This window comes from Alligator mississippiensis, chromosome 12 (assembly GCF_030867095.1).
Source record: "Alligator mississippiensis isolate rAllMis1 chromosome 12, rAllMis1, whole genome shotgun sequence".
Classification (NCBI taxonomy): domain Eukaryota; kingdom Metazoa; phylum Chordata; order Crocodylia; family Alligatoridae; genus Alligator; species Alligator mississippiensis.
In genome coordinates this window covers 51248466-51263398 of record NC_081835.1, presented here as the reverse complement: position 1 = coordinate 51263398, position 14933 = coordinate 51248466, and the positions used below count along the sequence as shown (strand labels likewise).

The window sequence follows — 14933 nt, the reverse complement described above, 5'->3', positions numbered from 1 at the left end:
GAGAACCAGGTGTTTCCTATTTCTTTCTCTGTGGGTCACTACAGTGCCCGTCGCTATAGTAGCTACGTGCCGTCGATCCATCTTTCTCTTCTGGAGACGGGCTGCTTTGCTTGCATGTGCATCCCTGAAAGGAGTCGTGTCATTATGCGGATGGGAAGGACCGGGGATCACGGACCATATCTTGCTTCTCTGATCTCCTGCTCCCGGCAGGGTCTGAGCCCAGGTGGTCGCGGCCGATGGGAACCGTGTCATCCTCACGCCGAGCATGCTGGGTGCTGCCGTCAACGCCCCGCATGCAGGGGGCACGTCCACCAGGCCCCCACCCTGGAGCAGCATTACAGCCTAGCCCTTGCTCCCTGTTCGGGCTGGGCACCACAGGCCACATCCCCTGCCCCGCACCGTGTCCTGGGCTGGTCGCTGCCACACCTGGCCAGCCCTGCGGAGAGGACCCACCCGCCAGGCCCAGATGTTGCCTCAGGGGCTGCCCCTCCTCCTCCCAGCGGTGTGCGCCTCCTGGGCTGCCAGGGCTGGGGGAACAGCCTGCTAGGTCTTAAATATGAAATGATCCTATTGGAAGCTCAAAATTATCATATTTGCTGAAAAACTATCTGAAAAAATGCAAATAATTGAAACTTCTTTATTTTGAAGCAAACTGTAGTTCCCGCTGGGGAAGCCCCGCCCCGCTCCTCCCCGGGGGCGGGGCCACGCCTCGCTACACAACATGGCGGCGCCTCGGTAGCAATGGCGCTCTGCCCACGTGACCGGAGCCGCATCACATGATCCGGAGGAGGGGGTCATGTGATTCCCCCTGAGCCGGCGAGTTTCGGGGCGCGTGCGGGGCTTCCGCCGGGGCGCTGTTGCCATGGGAACGCGGCCCGCCTGCCTGCCCGCGCTGCTGCTGCTGCTCCTGCCCCTGCCCCTGCCCGCGCCGGGTAGGGGAGGGGAAACGGGGGTGCCCCTGTGAATGCCCCCCGCCGGGCTTAATTCGGATTAAGCTGTCTGCAAACCGGTTCCCTAACGCCCCTTGCCTCCTCCAGCCCACAGCGCCCGCGACCCCGGCTTTCAGGAGCGGTACTTCGAGCAGGTCTTGGATCACTTCAGCTTCCAGACCTACCGCAACAGGACCTTCTTCCAGCGATACCTCGCCGCAGGTAGGGCTTTCGCCCGCGGGCCCTAGGCAGGTGCAGAGCCTGCGTGCGAGGCCCCTTGGGAGCCTGGCAATGTTTTTGCGGTAATACCGCTGTCGCGGGGTCATCTCCGTGGCACGTCGCAGCTATGGCGCGGTTGACTGGTCCGGCGTGCGATAACTGTCAGCCGGCCGCACGTGCGGAAGAAGGGGCGTGCGTGGCACTGGGAAGCTGCTCCATAAATGGCACCCGGCGTGCAAAGGAGTTTCAGATGATAAACAGAAGTGACTGTCCAGCAAAAAAAACAAAAACCAAGCAGCTCTAAAGTTAGTGCTTGACAATGTGCAGCACCTTGGAGCTGGTTAGTGCTCGACAGTGTGCAGCACCTCACTAGTTACATTAGTGCTTGACCATGTGCAGGACCTGCGTAGCTGGTTTCTGTCCTACTTTCATTTGAATGCGTGGCAGGGCCCGGCATGAATTGGCGCCCAGATTTCCGCCTGGCTGAGGGAGCGCAGCAGCAGCTGCACTTCCGTGTTGGTTCTCCTGTTGCTGTCGCAGGGTAAGTCCATCCTAGAGACCAAATGAGGAACGGAAAAAGTGCCCTTGCTTGTTCCCCAAGTCTGAGTTTCAAACGTCGCGAGGGATGGGGCTTCTATTCCGGCTTCGCCTGCCCTGCAAGGGTCTTCTGCAGCCTCAGACGCAGGGTGCTCAAGCTTTTGGCCCCGTGAGCCATGTGAGTGGGGCAAGGCTGGTGCATAGGATGGATCAGGGCCTGATATTGCCTCCGCGCCAGGATCAGTGCCACTGCGCCCCTGCCACCCAGTTTCCAGGCTCGTGGGAAGCTCCACAGGCTGGATGATGTGGTACCCAGGGCCAGATTGGGACTGATGGGTTGGGGATTGAGCATCCGTGGTCTAATGTCACACTGTTATGTTTTTCTGCATTTTAAAAGCAACTTCCAAGCCGTTATCCTCCTGCATTAATATAATTCCTCTCAATGCGTCCACACATCAAATACTTAAAAACAGGATAAGCCCTTCCCATTTCTGATTCAAAAATCAAGCCATATGGGTTTAGCTTTTCTAATCTGTCCTCACAAATCAGGTCTTGCCCCTTAATCATGTACACTGCTCTTCTCCAGGTTTCATCCCAGTTGATCTGGTAATGAGGTGCTCAGAGCTAAATCCCTGGTGATGGCAGAACTGAAGAGGGGGAGCAAAAATGACCACCAAGATAAGACTCACCATGGGGCTTTTGTTGCCGTGTTGTTATTTGTATCCAACTTCTACATCAGCCCTTACTGGTATAGCTTGATGCTTTAAATACAGCAGAGAAAACAAATGGCTGCTCAAATATTAAACGATATAGACGTGTCCTGGAAGGTTAGCCAATTCAGAGTCTGGAAGGCTGAGGGGTATAAGTTCCAAAAGTAGTCAAGTAGGGGGGTTTTGGGGTTTATTTTTAACCAAAAGTTCTTTTACTAAACACAAAGAGCTAAAGTGAGTCCTATATAAACCAGGGGAAAGTCTTTTGGACTGAATGGGGTTCCACCATATTCTAGTCCAGCATGTACAAGCTTTGTTCACTTCCAGACGACATGAATAGCCGAGATGCGGTAAACTAAGTAACTTTTTTATGTACAGTGCTTTAAAGTCTTAAATATTTTGGACTGCACTGGACTGCACATAGAAAAAAACAGTGAAAAGTCAACAAATGTGTTGTTTGTTATGTCCTGAAAAACTAGATAGCAAGTCATCTCTTGTGTTGCAATACATCCTTCTGAACCAGATGTTTTTCAAGCATTGAGTTAATAAATAGAGATACTGTAATAACTGTACCAAACACTGTTTTGAATTTTAATTCAGAATGGGTTTTTCAATGGGAAAAAGTTCTGTTAAACAATGGAAAGAACAAAGATCTTTTGGGAAATAGTTGGGAAAAAGGATAGAGACCCTGATTTTAGGCAGGGAGGAAGAGATGAAGTTGAGCTTAAGCCACCAATAGCCTCAGTTGATTATCTTATTTTCTTAGGGGCTGAAGGAAAAAACATCCTTAGCCTCTGCTTTTTTCTTCTCCTCCCTCCCTTGGAAGTGACTGCAGCAGCAGCCACCAACACCCCACACATTCATTCAGTTATGTATGAGTATATTACATGTGCACACAAGTTTTATATATATAACTTATGCCAGGGAATGGAAAGCTGACTTTAACTGTGTTCCACCACTTTTTGGATTCTAGTGCCATGTCTGGCCAAGCTCTAAAGTAGAGATCAATAATCATTGTAAGGTAAATGGAATCGGCATTGTGGTTTTGTTGCTTTGCAAATAATTTGTCTTGCTGGTAAGAGTGACTCATTTTAGCAAAATGTCTGTGAGAGTGCTGAGGGTTATTTTGTTCCTCTTTCTTCTATCCTGCATGGGTCTTGTCCAATTTATCAATCAGGATTTGGAAGAAAGTTGCTTGCCGGGAGCTGCCTTTACTTTAGTCTCTCTCACAACTAAATCAGCTCATTTTCTCCATAATGAGATTAGTTGAAAGTTGTTCAAAGATTGAACTGAAAAATAAGTTTAAAAAGAAGAACAACTCCTATCTAGTCTCATAACCAATTTTTGTGGCTCTTCAAAGAACCTTTAATAATACTGGTAATCTTACTAGTGTGTTTATGTTTCATTATGGTTCCTCTTGGCAGTACTTTCTTTTTCTGATCTTTCTCTGTCGATTGCTACCCAGCCCAGCCTTCTCTCAAATGTCATGCAAAGAGAAGATTCCCCTTTGCAAATAAATCTAACTCCTATTCCCCGAGTTAGTTATTTTGTCACTGTCTTTAATGTATTTAATTGTTTTGGCAAGTTTAAGGATCTATTGGGATGGAAAGTTTTAGTCATGTTTAAGTTAATTAGTAAAAGTCTAGTGTTGTACATTAGAGCTGGTATTCCTGTTGGCTAACATGTTCTAATGCTAACCAATTGCCAACTGAAAGTTGAAGTCTAGACATGTCCTAACAATTTGACAGAAAGCAGGAAAGAGGGGGACAATCAACATATGGCCCCTTTCCATATTATTCTTCCATAAACATCAATGAAATCAACAGGCCCTAAAGATGCTCAACAATACATGTGCAGCTCTTGGCACCATACAACTTCTTACCCTGCTACACTAAACCTGCTTTCAATTGTAGGTAAATATAGACATTTGATCTGCTATGGTCTTCATAATACCAGGCTCAATTTTGTATCACAGTAGGAAGGAAGGATCAGACAAATACATGAAGGCATCAAGCAGCTTTTCTCCGCTTCTCCCTACTCACCCATGGTAGGGCAGTAAAGATGTGCTTAGAAATGATTAGGGTTCCTATGGGCTGAAATGTACTTTGTAAATGCACATTTATTTCTATTGGGGGAAACAACTTCCAAATGCCCTGGAGTATTCTGCAATTCTGGGAATTTTGAGGTATAACTGGGAAACAGTAGTCCATATGCTGCCCTCAGTAGAGCGCATTTATCACAGTTAATTACTTAGAACAGGGGAGACAATCCCTAGATCTAGACTATCTGTGTTCCTCAGTATTGTGTCCCCCCCATGTAAACCGCCTTTCAGTGCCCCATCCAGCTCTCTCCTATAGTCTTTGCTTCTACAGAATTCCTGATCAGCTTCACTGAGAGCAGAACCTTTAGATCCTTTAATTGGTGCATTTTTGTTTGCTTTAACATGTTCCTAATTACAACCTCAAACAGAGAAATTCTGGAACAAGGAAGTTGGCCCGATGTTCTTTTATACTGGGAATGAGGGAGACATCTGGGAATTTGCTCAGAATTCTGGGTTCATCCTTGAGCTGGCAGAACAGCAGCATGCACTGGTGATCTTTGCAGAGCATGTAAGTAGTTTATTAAACTTTATTAATAACAGGTTTCCTCCCTATGTGGCATTATCAGCTTTAGCCTCCAGTAGTCCCAGAACAAATAGAGGAAAAATCTCACACCCTGAAGTTAATGTGCAGCTGCTCTAGAGTCTAGATATTGTAGTAGATCTTCCCTGTAGAACTACCTAATTATTTATTATGCCCATCCACAGCACTGTAAGAATAATAATTTATTCACTATAACCTTGGCTGCATTTTCTTGTGCTATAGCAAGCATTTTTCCCCAGTTCTGAGCATGCAGTAAGTTCAGAGCAGAAGAATGATTGTGCAAGGTTCATATTATTGTGCATTAACCTGCCATGTGCAGAGGGAAATTCTATTCTGGTTCGCCACCTTAATAAGTCCTCTGTAGCCTGCAAGTAGTCTTCTGCCTATAGAAGAAGGGAGGGTAGGATGTACATTGCCTATTCAGTCCCTGGGTGTTTCAGTTGTTGGCTTCCCTGCTAAGATGGTCAACAAGGGGTCCAATAAGAACATGCCCTGTGACTACTCATCTGTTAAGGACCAAAACTGCTTTCACAATTGATGTAGGCCATCAAACAGCTCCTCCCAGCCCATTCAGGCTTGAATGTGGTGGCGGTGTTTGAGGTTGTATAGTCAGCATTATCTAATCTTTGTACCTCTTGCCTCAGAGATATTATGGGAAGTCTCTTCCATTTGGGATCTCATCAACAATTCAGAAAAATATTGGCCTGCTCACTGTGGAACAAGCCTTGGCTGACTATGCGGTGCTTATTACAGAGCTGAAACATCAGTACAATGCCAGGGACTGCCCAGTCATTGTTTTCGGAGGCAGGTAAATGCTCTTTAAAAATCGCTCTCTTAAATTTTGTTCCCTAGCCGTATACCACACAGACTTTCCATGATTTCTTGGGTTGTCTCCAATGTTAGCCTTTTTTCTGCTGAAGCAAGATGGGTACTTGCAGAAAGTGCATGACTTAAATACTGCACCTGCCCTCTGCCCTCTCTTTCTTTACCAATATGGCTACCTGGTATTTGCTCTTTATTTAAAATGCCTGCTGTTTGTGCAAGCTGTGACAGCTTAACATAGAAGCCTTTGGTCCCATGCAAACAAACAAGGATATGCATTCTAAACCATGCTGAGCAGTCTGTTCCAGCTCTCTTTCCTACCAAGGGAAATTAAGATAAGGAGATCAGAAGTTCCCTTAAAAAAAAAAAAAAAATTATATATCAGACAAAATGCATGTGCCTTAAGGCAGAGAAGAGGGTACTCGCAGTTATTGGGGGCTGCCATTCCAAAAGCAGATTTGCCCAAGTCAATCTTGGCTCCTGCTTAACTTAAAAAGAGGCACAAGGAATTGGGAAATCTCCAGGCAGTTTTAATTGCTGAGCTATAAGTCATTTCAAGCTTTGTGCTTGACATGGAGTTGCACTTTGTGATAGAGGGAGACCTTATTGGATTGTAGCAGGACGAATCTGGGCAGCCATGGTGCCCTCTGGTGGCTGTCCTGCTCCCACTCCAGCTCCTCAGTGTACCCCTTTGCTATCACACCTGCAACACCTTGATGCCACTGTTATAGCACATTGGGAGGCTGCCTGGAACAGTTGTGGTTGTGCTGCCTGTAGTCCAACTTCAGTTATTTAGCCAAAACCTTGGTCCTCCTTGTCATCAGACCCTCAGTCTGCTAACAAGCTATTCTACTGTGTTAGTATTACTCATGATCAATCACACTAGGCTTGCCCTTTGTGCATTAGTCATGGTTCTAATCACTTTAGAGGCATTAATCATAGTCTCCAGTCTCCCCCATAGCCACAGACATGCTTCACAGGTCTGAAACAACACAAGCCCAGTCCTAAGTCAGTTGTATTTAGAGGGTCTTTCTGCAGTCCTCTCCCCTAGCTCGTACTCAGGCACACTGGCTTCTCCCAGTTTGGGCCCTCTTGGACCTACTCACAAGCCTCTTAATCTCCAATATTGCTTCTCCACACAGTATAGGGAGTTTCTTCAGCAAAGATAGCCTAGGCTAGTCTCTAGCACTGCTTTTATCCACTCCTAGCAAGAAAACTCCCATCTCTGTCTCTGCCCTGAGAGGATAACACTACTAGCCATGGAGCCAGGCTTATATAGCGTATGATTCCTCCTCTTACTTCTGGTCACCTGACCCCTTCTCTCTCAACAGGGCCCAAGTGACACTAATTCTCTGTCCTGCAGGCTTAATTAAGCAATCTGCCATGCAAACCTCTCTGCAGGTTGCATTCTGCCCTTTCCTGCAGCCATTACTTAATTAGCTCCCTGGCCCCACTCTCAGTAACAGAGGTTGGGGTCCCTGTTACACTGACACCAAAACAAAACATTACCTACTAGGAAGACAGGACAGTGGTAACAGGCTGAAAGGGCTTTAGATTAGTAAGCATCCAATTCCCATCCAGACCATGCCCGTGGTTACTGGAAAGCGTTTACCACTGTCTCTCCTTTCAGTAACTCATGCAAAAGGATCCATTGATCTCAGTTGTGTTGGCAGTACAGGGAACACAACAGCAGTTGACAGGCTCAGGGGAGAAGCCAGGATCTGAACTTATCGTAGGGTCTGAATGTCCCAGTCAGCTGTGAAGGGGTCTGGAAAGACAGTGTCTAGGCTATATGGGGGAAACTTGTGCTGCTGCTTTTTTGTGGGTAAAGTGAATCCCTGTTTCCAGGGATTTCAGCCCTGCATTAACTTCAGATGAAAGCTGTTGCAATATGGCAGATGGGCGTATGGTTATAATTAAAGTTGCCCAATGCCTCCCCATTTCTAGTTGCTTACCACTGAAATTTGCCGTGCCAAATACCTTCCGCAGGCTGATTTAGTTTCAGCAAATATAGCTCTCCTCTGATTAAGAGAAAATGACATTGTTTTGCCTATGTTGGGGAGGGACAGGGGAACTTTTATAGCTTTGGAGCAGGAGGTGACATTGGGCAGAGATGATCCTTTGTCTTTGTTTTCCACCCCTCTAAAGCATACCCTGATTTGGCCAAGGTAAGCCTCTGAATATATGCACCCAGAATAACTGACTGAATAACTTGCTTGGCCTCAGACTTATCTGACAGTTTCTGTTGTATCCACAAAGCAGTGATGCCTGAAACAAAGGAGACAGACTGATTCACTGGACTTAGAAAAAAAAAAAGCCACCCTATCAACTTAGCCACCTTGCTACTAATCATCTTCCTTGCTCATTGGGAGGTTCATTGGGAGGTCATTTCCTGCTTCCCAGCACTAGAGAGGCCACCCATTCCTAAATGCTCCTGGACATCTGTTGCTGAGAACCTCTCTTGATAATCTTTTTAAAAACCCTTCCTGAAATTCCTTCCCCAACCCTATACAATGCAGTTTTGGCTTGACCTCCACTTGTGCTTTGCGTTAAAGTTATCAGAAGGTCCTTGAGTTTGTGCAGAACTGACCATAATGTTTTTGGCCATGATTTGCTTCTGTAATCAAATCCCAGTGATTATAGTCCACTATATTCCCATCATTACGCCTAGAGCTGCCCTGAAGGTCTGGGGAAAGGTCAGCAGGGAGATATTGTTGGATGCACTACAGACATAACTGGCTGGTTTTGCTTGTGTGTGTGTGTGTGTGATTTTTAGCAGCCCATCTATCCAAGTGGCTTTATGCAGAGACCAGCTGCTTGTCTCCACTAACTGGTTTATATTTGTTTTAATACTCTGTATGAAGGAAGGACAAGAGTTTGTGTGGGAGAGGAGACTCATTTAGATTTTCAGTTGCCCTGGGTTGGATGAGCTCACCACCACTGGCTCCTTCAGGCCTATGTTATTGAACAGGCTAGCATTGTGTCATGTCCATCGAGTGAAGTAATCTTCTCTCTCTTTTTTCCCCAGTTACGGAGGCATGTTGAGCGCTTACATGAGAATGAAATATCCCAATGTTGTGGCTGGAGCATTAGCAGCCAGCGCGCCTTTGTTGGCTGTGGCTGGGCTTGGAGACCCCACCCAGTTCTTTAAAGACGTCACTGCAGTAAGTGGAAATGGTGCATAATGGACAATTTTGTTTCTAAGCGGGCAGGCTAGTTAAGGTGTCTTGCTACTGATCTGAAGTCATGAGTTTGAGCCTCTCTTTAGACTTGCATCAAAGGCTGTCCCTACTTGACTCTACTGTAAATGGGTACCTGGCCATTTGGGCTGGGGAGCTGAAGGCATCTGGACATGGTGCTAGTAACATTGCTCTTTTGTATGTAGTGACTACAGAAATTGGCATCCCCTAGCCACTGTAGGCCAATATGTCATCTAGGCTCATGTTAGGTGAAGGAAAGACCCAGTGGAAACAGAGGAGGACTCTTGTGTCTATTTAGAGAGTGATAAGAGACTCTGGAAGTCACAGTTAATGCCAGAGACTTTAAATTGTCACATAGTAGTGTCTCTCAGGACTGCAGTTTAGGGCTGGTGTGACCTGCCTGCTGATAATTGTGTCAGTGCTTTGCTGCTGAAAGGTCCCAGGCTGCTGGCTTTGGAAGCTGAAGTCCTCAGTGCATCCACAGAGTGCTACTTACTCCTCTACAAGGGGAGTTGGATTTGGGCCACCGTGTTCAACCATGATTCTTTAGCTTGTAACTACAGCACCTATGATTCCACGGGGTCCCCTATACCAAAATGAGCCAGGCCCAGAACTGCTTAGGTGCACCCAGTATAGCATGGCTGCCCCTTAGTCTTGAATTAACTTCCTGTTAATTCAGCCCTGAGAATTCTCCCACATAACATTAAATCCTTCCTGAAAGTTGGGCACAGCTTTTTTGCTCTCTCTCCTGAGTTTGTTATTAACAATGGTTCCTGGCTGTATTACAGGACCTTCACCTTATCCAGGAAGTGCATAGCCCCACTAGGGGTAACGCCTTGCTGGACCTGGTCCTGGCCATGGGGGATGACCTGGTGAGGGGACTGCAGGTCCTTGACCACCTGGGCAATAGCGATCATCACCTGCTGGATTTCACTATCCAACGCAGGGTGTCAAGGGCTTACACCGAAGCTACAGCCCTTGACTTCAGAAGGGCCAGCTTCAATGATCTTAGGAGACTAGTGAGGGAGGCACTGAGGGCCCAGAAGGTAGAGGAGGTGGGAGTCCACGAGGGATGTTTGTACCTTAAGGGGGCAATCCTCCAGACCCAAAGGATAACAGTCCCTGAGAGAAGCAAGGGGGGTAAGAGTGCTCAGAAACCCCCTTTGCTCAGCAAGGGCATTCAGCAATGCCTGAGGATTAAAAGAGGGGCGTACACCCAATGGAAGAGAGGAACTATCACCAAGGAGGAGTACTCCTCCTCGGCCCGTGAGTAGGAGGGCTATTAGGAAGGCCAAGGTAGAGATGGAACTGAGGCTAGCGTCCAGGATTAAGGACAACAAAAAGTCCTTTTTCAAGTACATTGGGAGCAAGAAGAGAGCACCAGGCAATGTAGGGCCCCTGCAAGACGCAAACAGTAATCTTGTGGCTACTCCAGACAAGAAAGCTGATATTTTTAACAGTTTCTTTGCCTCTGTTTTCTTGAACAGGGACCGGAACACCGCACCTACCAGAGGTAGGGACAATCTCGGGGATAACTCTGTCAGGCCTTCAGTCAGTGCAGATGTAGTTAGGGATCTTCTGGAAGCCCTATTTGTGCCCCTTGGTGTTTTCTGCTGTTTATTACTGTTCTCTTCTGATATAGGCCCCATGGCTCATACCTGTGTGTTTGTGTGGATATGAGCATGTGTCACCTTGGCTTGGCTCTTTTCATCTCTCTCTCTTGCCTCACTTTAGGATTTCAGGAAGTCCAGCCTGGATTGTGTCAAAGCTGTGCATGAAGCTTTCCAGCAAATCAACAACCTGTACTTGAGTGAAGGTAAGACAAGTCTGGCCCCCCATAGCCTCGTGCTTCCAGAGATCTGGCAGGAGGTGCTCTCCAAGGCCCTGTCTGCTGGAGAAAGTTGCCTCAGCCTAACCTCAATCAACTCTTAAACCAATTTAGTTGAACCAATGAAAAAAACCCTGTGTGAACTCAGCTTTCAACTTAGGAGTTGCACCAGTTTCACTAACCCAGTTCAAACCTCACCTTAAACTAGCCTAATGAAAGTCCCTACTAGAGACAAGGCCTCAGGTGGGGTTTTTTTATACCATGAAGGCATGATGCACAGGAGGTTAGGCATTATGCATTGTTTTTGGGCTGGTAGTGATAAGGTCAGCTTGTGTTTAATGGTCTAATGCCACCCCCTGGTGGAACACTGATTGAGCGTTATTTTTCTCACTAGCTGCCTTAGCCCCTCCTTGACTTTTTGTTTTGGATTCCAGCTCCTTGCCTCTAATCAAATGACAGCCTGTACCAGAACCTTAAAGGCAGCCATTGCTGCTTAATCAGAAAAGGCATGATGAGTGGTGCAATATTCTGCATCCCTGATCTCATCCACCCTGAGGAGCCTGCACCAAGGGTCCTCTTCCAGCTAGGGTCATCTGACTCCAATGTGTGGGCTTTAAGGTGCATCTGCAGCCAGAAAAGTGCCCATGGTGCAGTGACATTGTGGGGTCTTGGCTTATTCCAGCTCAGTGACTTTCACAGCAAACAGGTCCCCCTCCCAAGTGTAAATCCACCTGTTTTCTCCTCTAAATGCTATTTGATTAATTAAACTGGGCCCTGATAATCGAGCTCGGATTTTCCTACCTTCATCTGTCCTGGAGTCTGCAGTGATAACTTAACTGATGCAGTAGTAAGATGCTCTCTCCTGGCTCTGCAGAGCTAAGGGGAATGACAGGCACTTTGTGAGCAAATTAAGGAGCCAAAACTGCAAGGTATCAGAACCTTCATTAGTCTTACAGGGGACTTACTGGTACCTGCTAGGGAGAGGCTAGAGGAGTACAGAGAAGATGTTTGCAAATAACTTGGCTCTTGCTAGGCCAGTGCTTTGGTTCTTGTTCTTCTTAGGCTGTTTTCTCTCTGTTTTGGAAATTTTATACAACTCAGGTAAATAGGAGCCTGTGCATTGGGTTTGCATTTGCAGTGTTGTTACACTGCATCTGGACACCCACGTTTGAGTAAGTTAATACATAACATATCTTTCCCATTAGAAAATGTAAGTCTTATGTTTAGAGCCTCATGTTACTCCTGGCTAGCCAAGCATGGAGGCATGAATGAAACATGGCTCTGCTCCACCGGATCAGCTTGCACTCTTGTGAGGCATGCGTATCCATTTTCTCTGCCTCTGCAGCCTATGATAAAATCAGCAGTGAAATGTCCACTTGCAAGAAAGTTTCGAACAAGAATGATGTCTACCAGCTATTTGAGTTTGCTAGAAATGCCTTCACTGTGATGGCAATGATGGACTATCCGTACAAAACAGACTTCATGGGCCACTTCCCTGCTAACCCAGTAAAGGTGAGCACCAGTTGAGAAAATGAGAGTTGGGTGCTTTGGGTGATTTTCTTTGACTCTGCCACTTAACCTTCTTTAGACCCATTGCTCTGGGATGGGTGGTGGTAGCCAGACTTTGTTTTCACTCAAGTCACAGAGTCATTGGGTTAAACTAGTCATACTCAGACTGTATCACCTGTGGTTGTTGGTAGAAGATGTTACCAAATTTTGTTTTTTGGGTGGTTGTTTTTTTTGGTGGGTTTTTTTGGATTTTTTTACTGCATTTCTTTCCTGCAACTGTGACCAGTACAATATGTGAAACTACAGTAATGCACCGTGTTAACTGCAGACTGGAATTTTTCTTTCTGAACTAGAGAGGGTTTGTCACAATTCCCCTTCAGGTGTCTTTGTTGTGGATTTCTGGTAAGCACTGGCTGTTCATGTAGTACCTGTGCCATTTAAGACTCCATGCTACTGACTTGAACTTTCAAATGCTGTTGGGTGCCTAATCCAAAGGACCTTAAAGAAGCCTTGTTTCTAGAGGGCTAGTGCTGAGTGTTTTGCCATGATCAGTTCCTTCTGGCAGTATCCCAGGTTGGATCTTCAGTCACTAGTTGCTCCTAAATAGTCTTTCTATTCCAGGCTGGCAGTATGGATTCTTCTCTTCAGACCTCACTTGGCCAAACTTCTCTAAACATGGGCTTATAAGGGCGTTTGATTATTTTCCCCCATGTTAGTCCCAGGGGTCTAATGGATAAGGTACTGGTCTCCTTAGCAAGGGAATATAGATATGAATCTCAGCTAGGTGGAGTAAAGTTTGTACAATTTACGGGGCAGAAAATAGTGCACTAGCCTGAGGTTCAGGAGCCCAGGGTTCTGTGCCTGTCTCCACCACTGATTTTCTGAGACTGGGTAGGTCACGACTTTCTGGGCCTCAGTCTCTCTATTTGTAAAATGGAGGTTGATGTAAATTGATGTCCTTAGTAAAGCATCTGTTGATCCTAGACAGGATGTGGTCTCTTACCTCAGTTGCTCCAGGTGAACTTCTTCTTTTCTGGTCAGTCCCTCCAACATTCTTTTTAACTGGAGATGGAAACTCTTCATTAATCCTTTGCAAAGCAGCCAAACATAAATAAAAATGTTTAAGTCATGGTCTTTTCTTGATTAACTTTTCTTAGAAGCTTCCATCATCACTGAGTTCCTCAACTTAACTTCTCATCACTTGTCATTTAAAACCCCTGCCTGGAAGTTGACCAGTGTGTGCATGTGTGTTTTTATTCAGGTTGGCTGTGACCAGATCCTCGCACATCAGGACCCTATTAGAGGTCTGGCTGCTCTTGTTGGTGAGTTAGCTTCATCACTTTAATTTTTTTAAATTCAAAACCCTTTTGAAGGCATTTGATCCCATATTATTTCATGAGTTTAAGTCTGAACAGCTAATGAGAACCCAGAGTTCCCATTAGAATGCTGGGCTCATCAATGGCACGTTCCATCTGAAGACCTTGATCCTGGGCACACCAAAATTGTGCTGCTCTATCCTTAAACTTGCATTCAGGCTAGATGATCATAAGAATCCATTTTGGCCATAATCTATGGAACTTTGTGTTAGTAATGGTCTCATCAGTGGGGGGAAGGGGGGTGTTCATCTTATCTGCCTAAAATGATTCATGAGATGCTTGCAAAATTTACTTTGTTCTTTTACAATCCCAAATAAAAAAAAGCACTGAGAGTGTTTATAAAATAATCTTGGCTCCCTTTTTGTTAAAACAATCTACTGTTTTAGAAAAGAATCAGGTTTAGATGTGTCAGTAGTTTTTTTTATTTTTAAAAGAAGCCCGGGGTTCAGGCCAGTGCACTGGTAGTGGGGGACTGATTCTCTTCCCTGCTTGTTCTGCTCTCCCTGCCACTCTAGCAGCGCACAGGGACATATTAAGGTTAATCCAAGAAGGCACTGCTCCAAAATTCCAGGTTATGGTATTTGGCCAGAGAACAGAGCAGAACTGTTACAATACTGAGTGGGTTTCCATGGAGCAGCTACCTTGCGCATCCACTTCCCGCTCCCATTAAGACACTGATTGTGGCTCTTGTTTGTTAGTGATGAACAAATTGAGAGTGGATTTTTTCCTCCTGCAGCTGGGTGAGCACTCTTCTCCTCTCTCCTGCTGGTTGGCTATAGTCTCATGTGACAGTGTAATCATGCAGGAAGCATGGTCAACCAAAGGGTTAGGCAGAGAGCCAGCTTTCTTCCAGATCCTTCCCTCAGGCTCATACACAAAAATGCCATCCTCTTTACTCATGTGTCGCAATGATCCTCCCCCTGTGATGTAGAGTCTAGATTGGTGTACAGTGATGCTGAACTGGCAGCAGTCGAAACGTGACAGAGTTAGTGTGGTCCACTGGTCAGTGCCTGGACAGTAACACTCAGTCTCGTTGACATGGATCCATTCCTCTGCCTGCAAAGAATCAGATCAGCATTGACTCACCATGTGGCAATCTGGAGGGGTGTTGCTATCATGATTGCCTATTTCAGGTCACAGGGACTGGGGAGACCAGTGACT

At 46.1% G+C, this 14933-nt stretch overlaps 2 protein-coding genes across 3 annotated transcripts in view; one reads left to right on the top strand and one right to left on the bottom strand.

The window, feature by feature from the left end:
* The first annotated feature begins 789 nt into the window (after nt 1-789).
* DPP7 (dipeptidyl peptidase 7) overlaps nt 790-14933 on the top strand; it is a 27152-nt gene continuing 13008 nt past the window's right edge. The window contains exons 1-8 of one of the 2 annotated variants that reach the window (XM_014608171.3): nt 790-932; nt 1038-1151; nt 4865-5004; nt 5682-5845; nt 8888-9023; nt 10794-10875; nt 12233-12399; nt 13658-13718. In XM_014608171.3, the coding sequence (XP_014463657.1) occupies nt 863-932; nt 1038-1151; nt 4865-5004; nt 5682-5845; nt 8888-9023; nt 10794-10875; nt 12233-12399; nt 13658-13718 (934 nt within the window). In that variant the 5' untranslated portion in view covers nt 790-862. Of the gene's footprint in view, nt 933-1037; nt 1152-1247; nt 1690-4864; nt 5005-5681; nt 5846-8887; nt 9024-10793; nt 10876-12232; nt 12400-13657; nt 13719-14933 lie in introns of those variants that run through there. The other variant, XM_019475627.2, reaches the window with a different exon arrangement.
* LOC102566914 (kelch-like protein 9) overlaps nt 14179-14933 on the bottom strand; it is a 9612-nt gene continuing 8857 nt past the window's right edge. Inside the window, exon 4 of the mRNA XM_006264833.4 lies at nt 14179-14828. Within this exon, the coding sequence (XP_006264895.2) occupies nt 14439-14828 (390 nt within the window). The 3' untranslated portion in view covers nt 14179-14438. The remainder of the gene's footprint in view (nt 14829-14933) is intronic.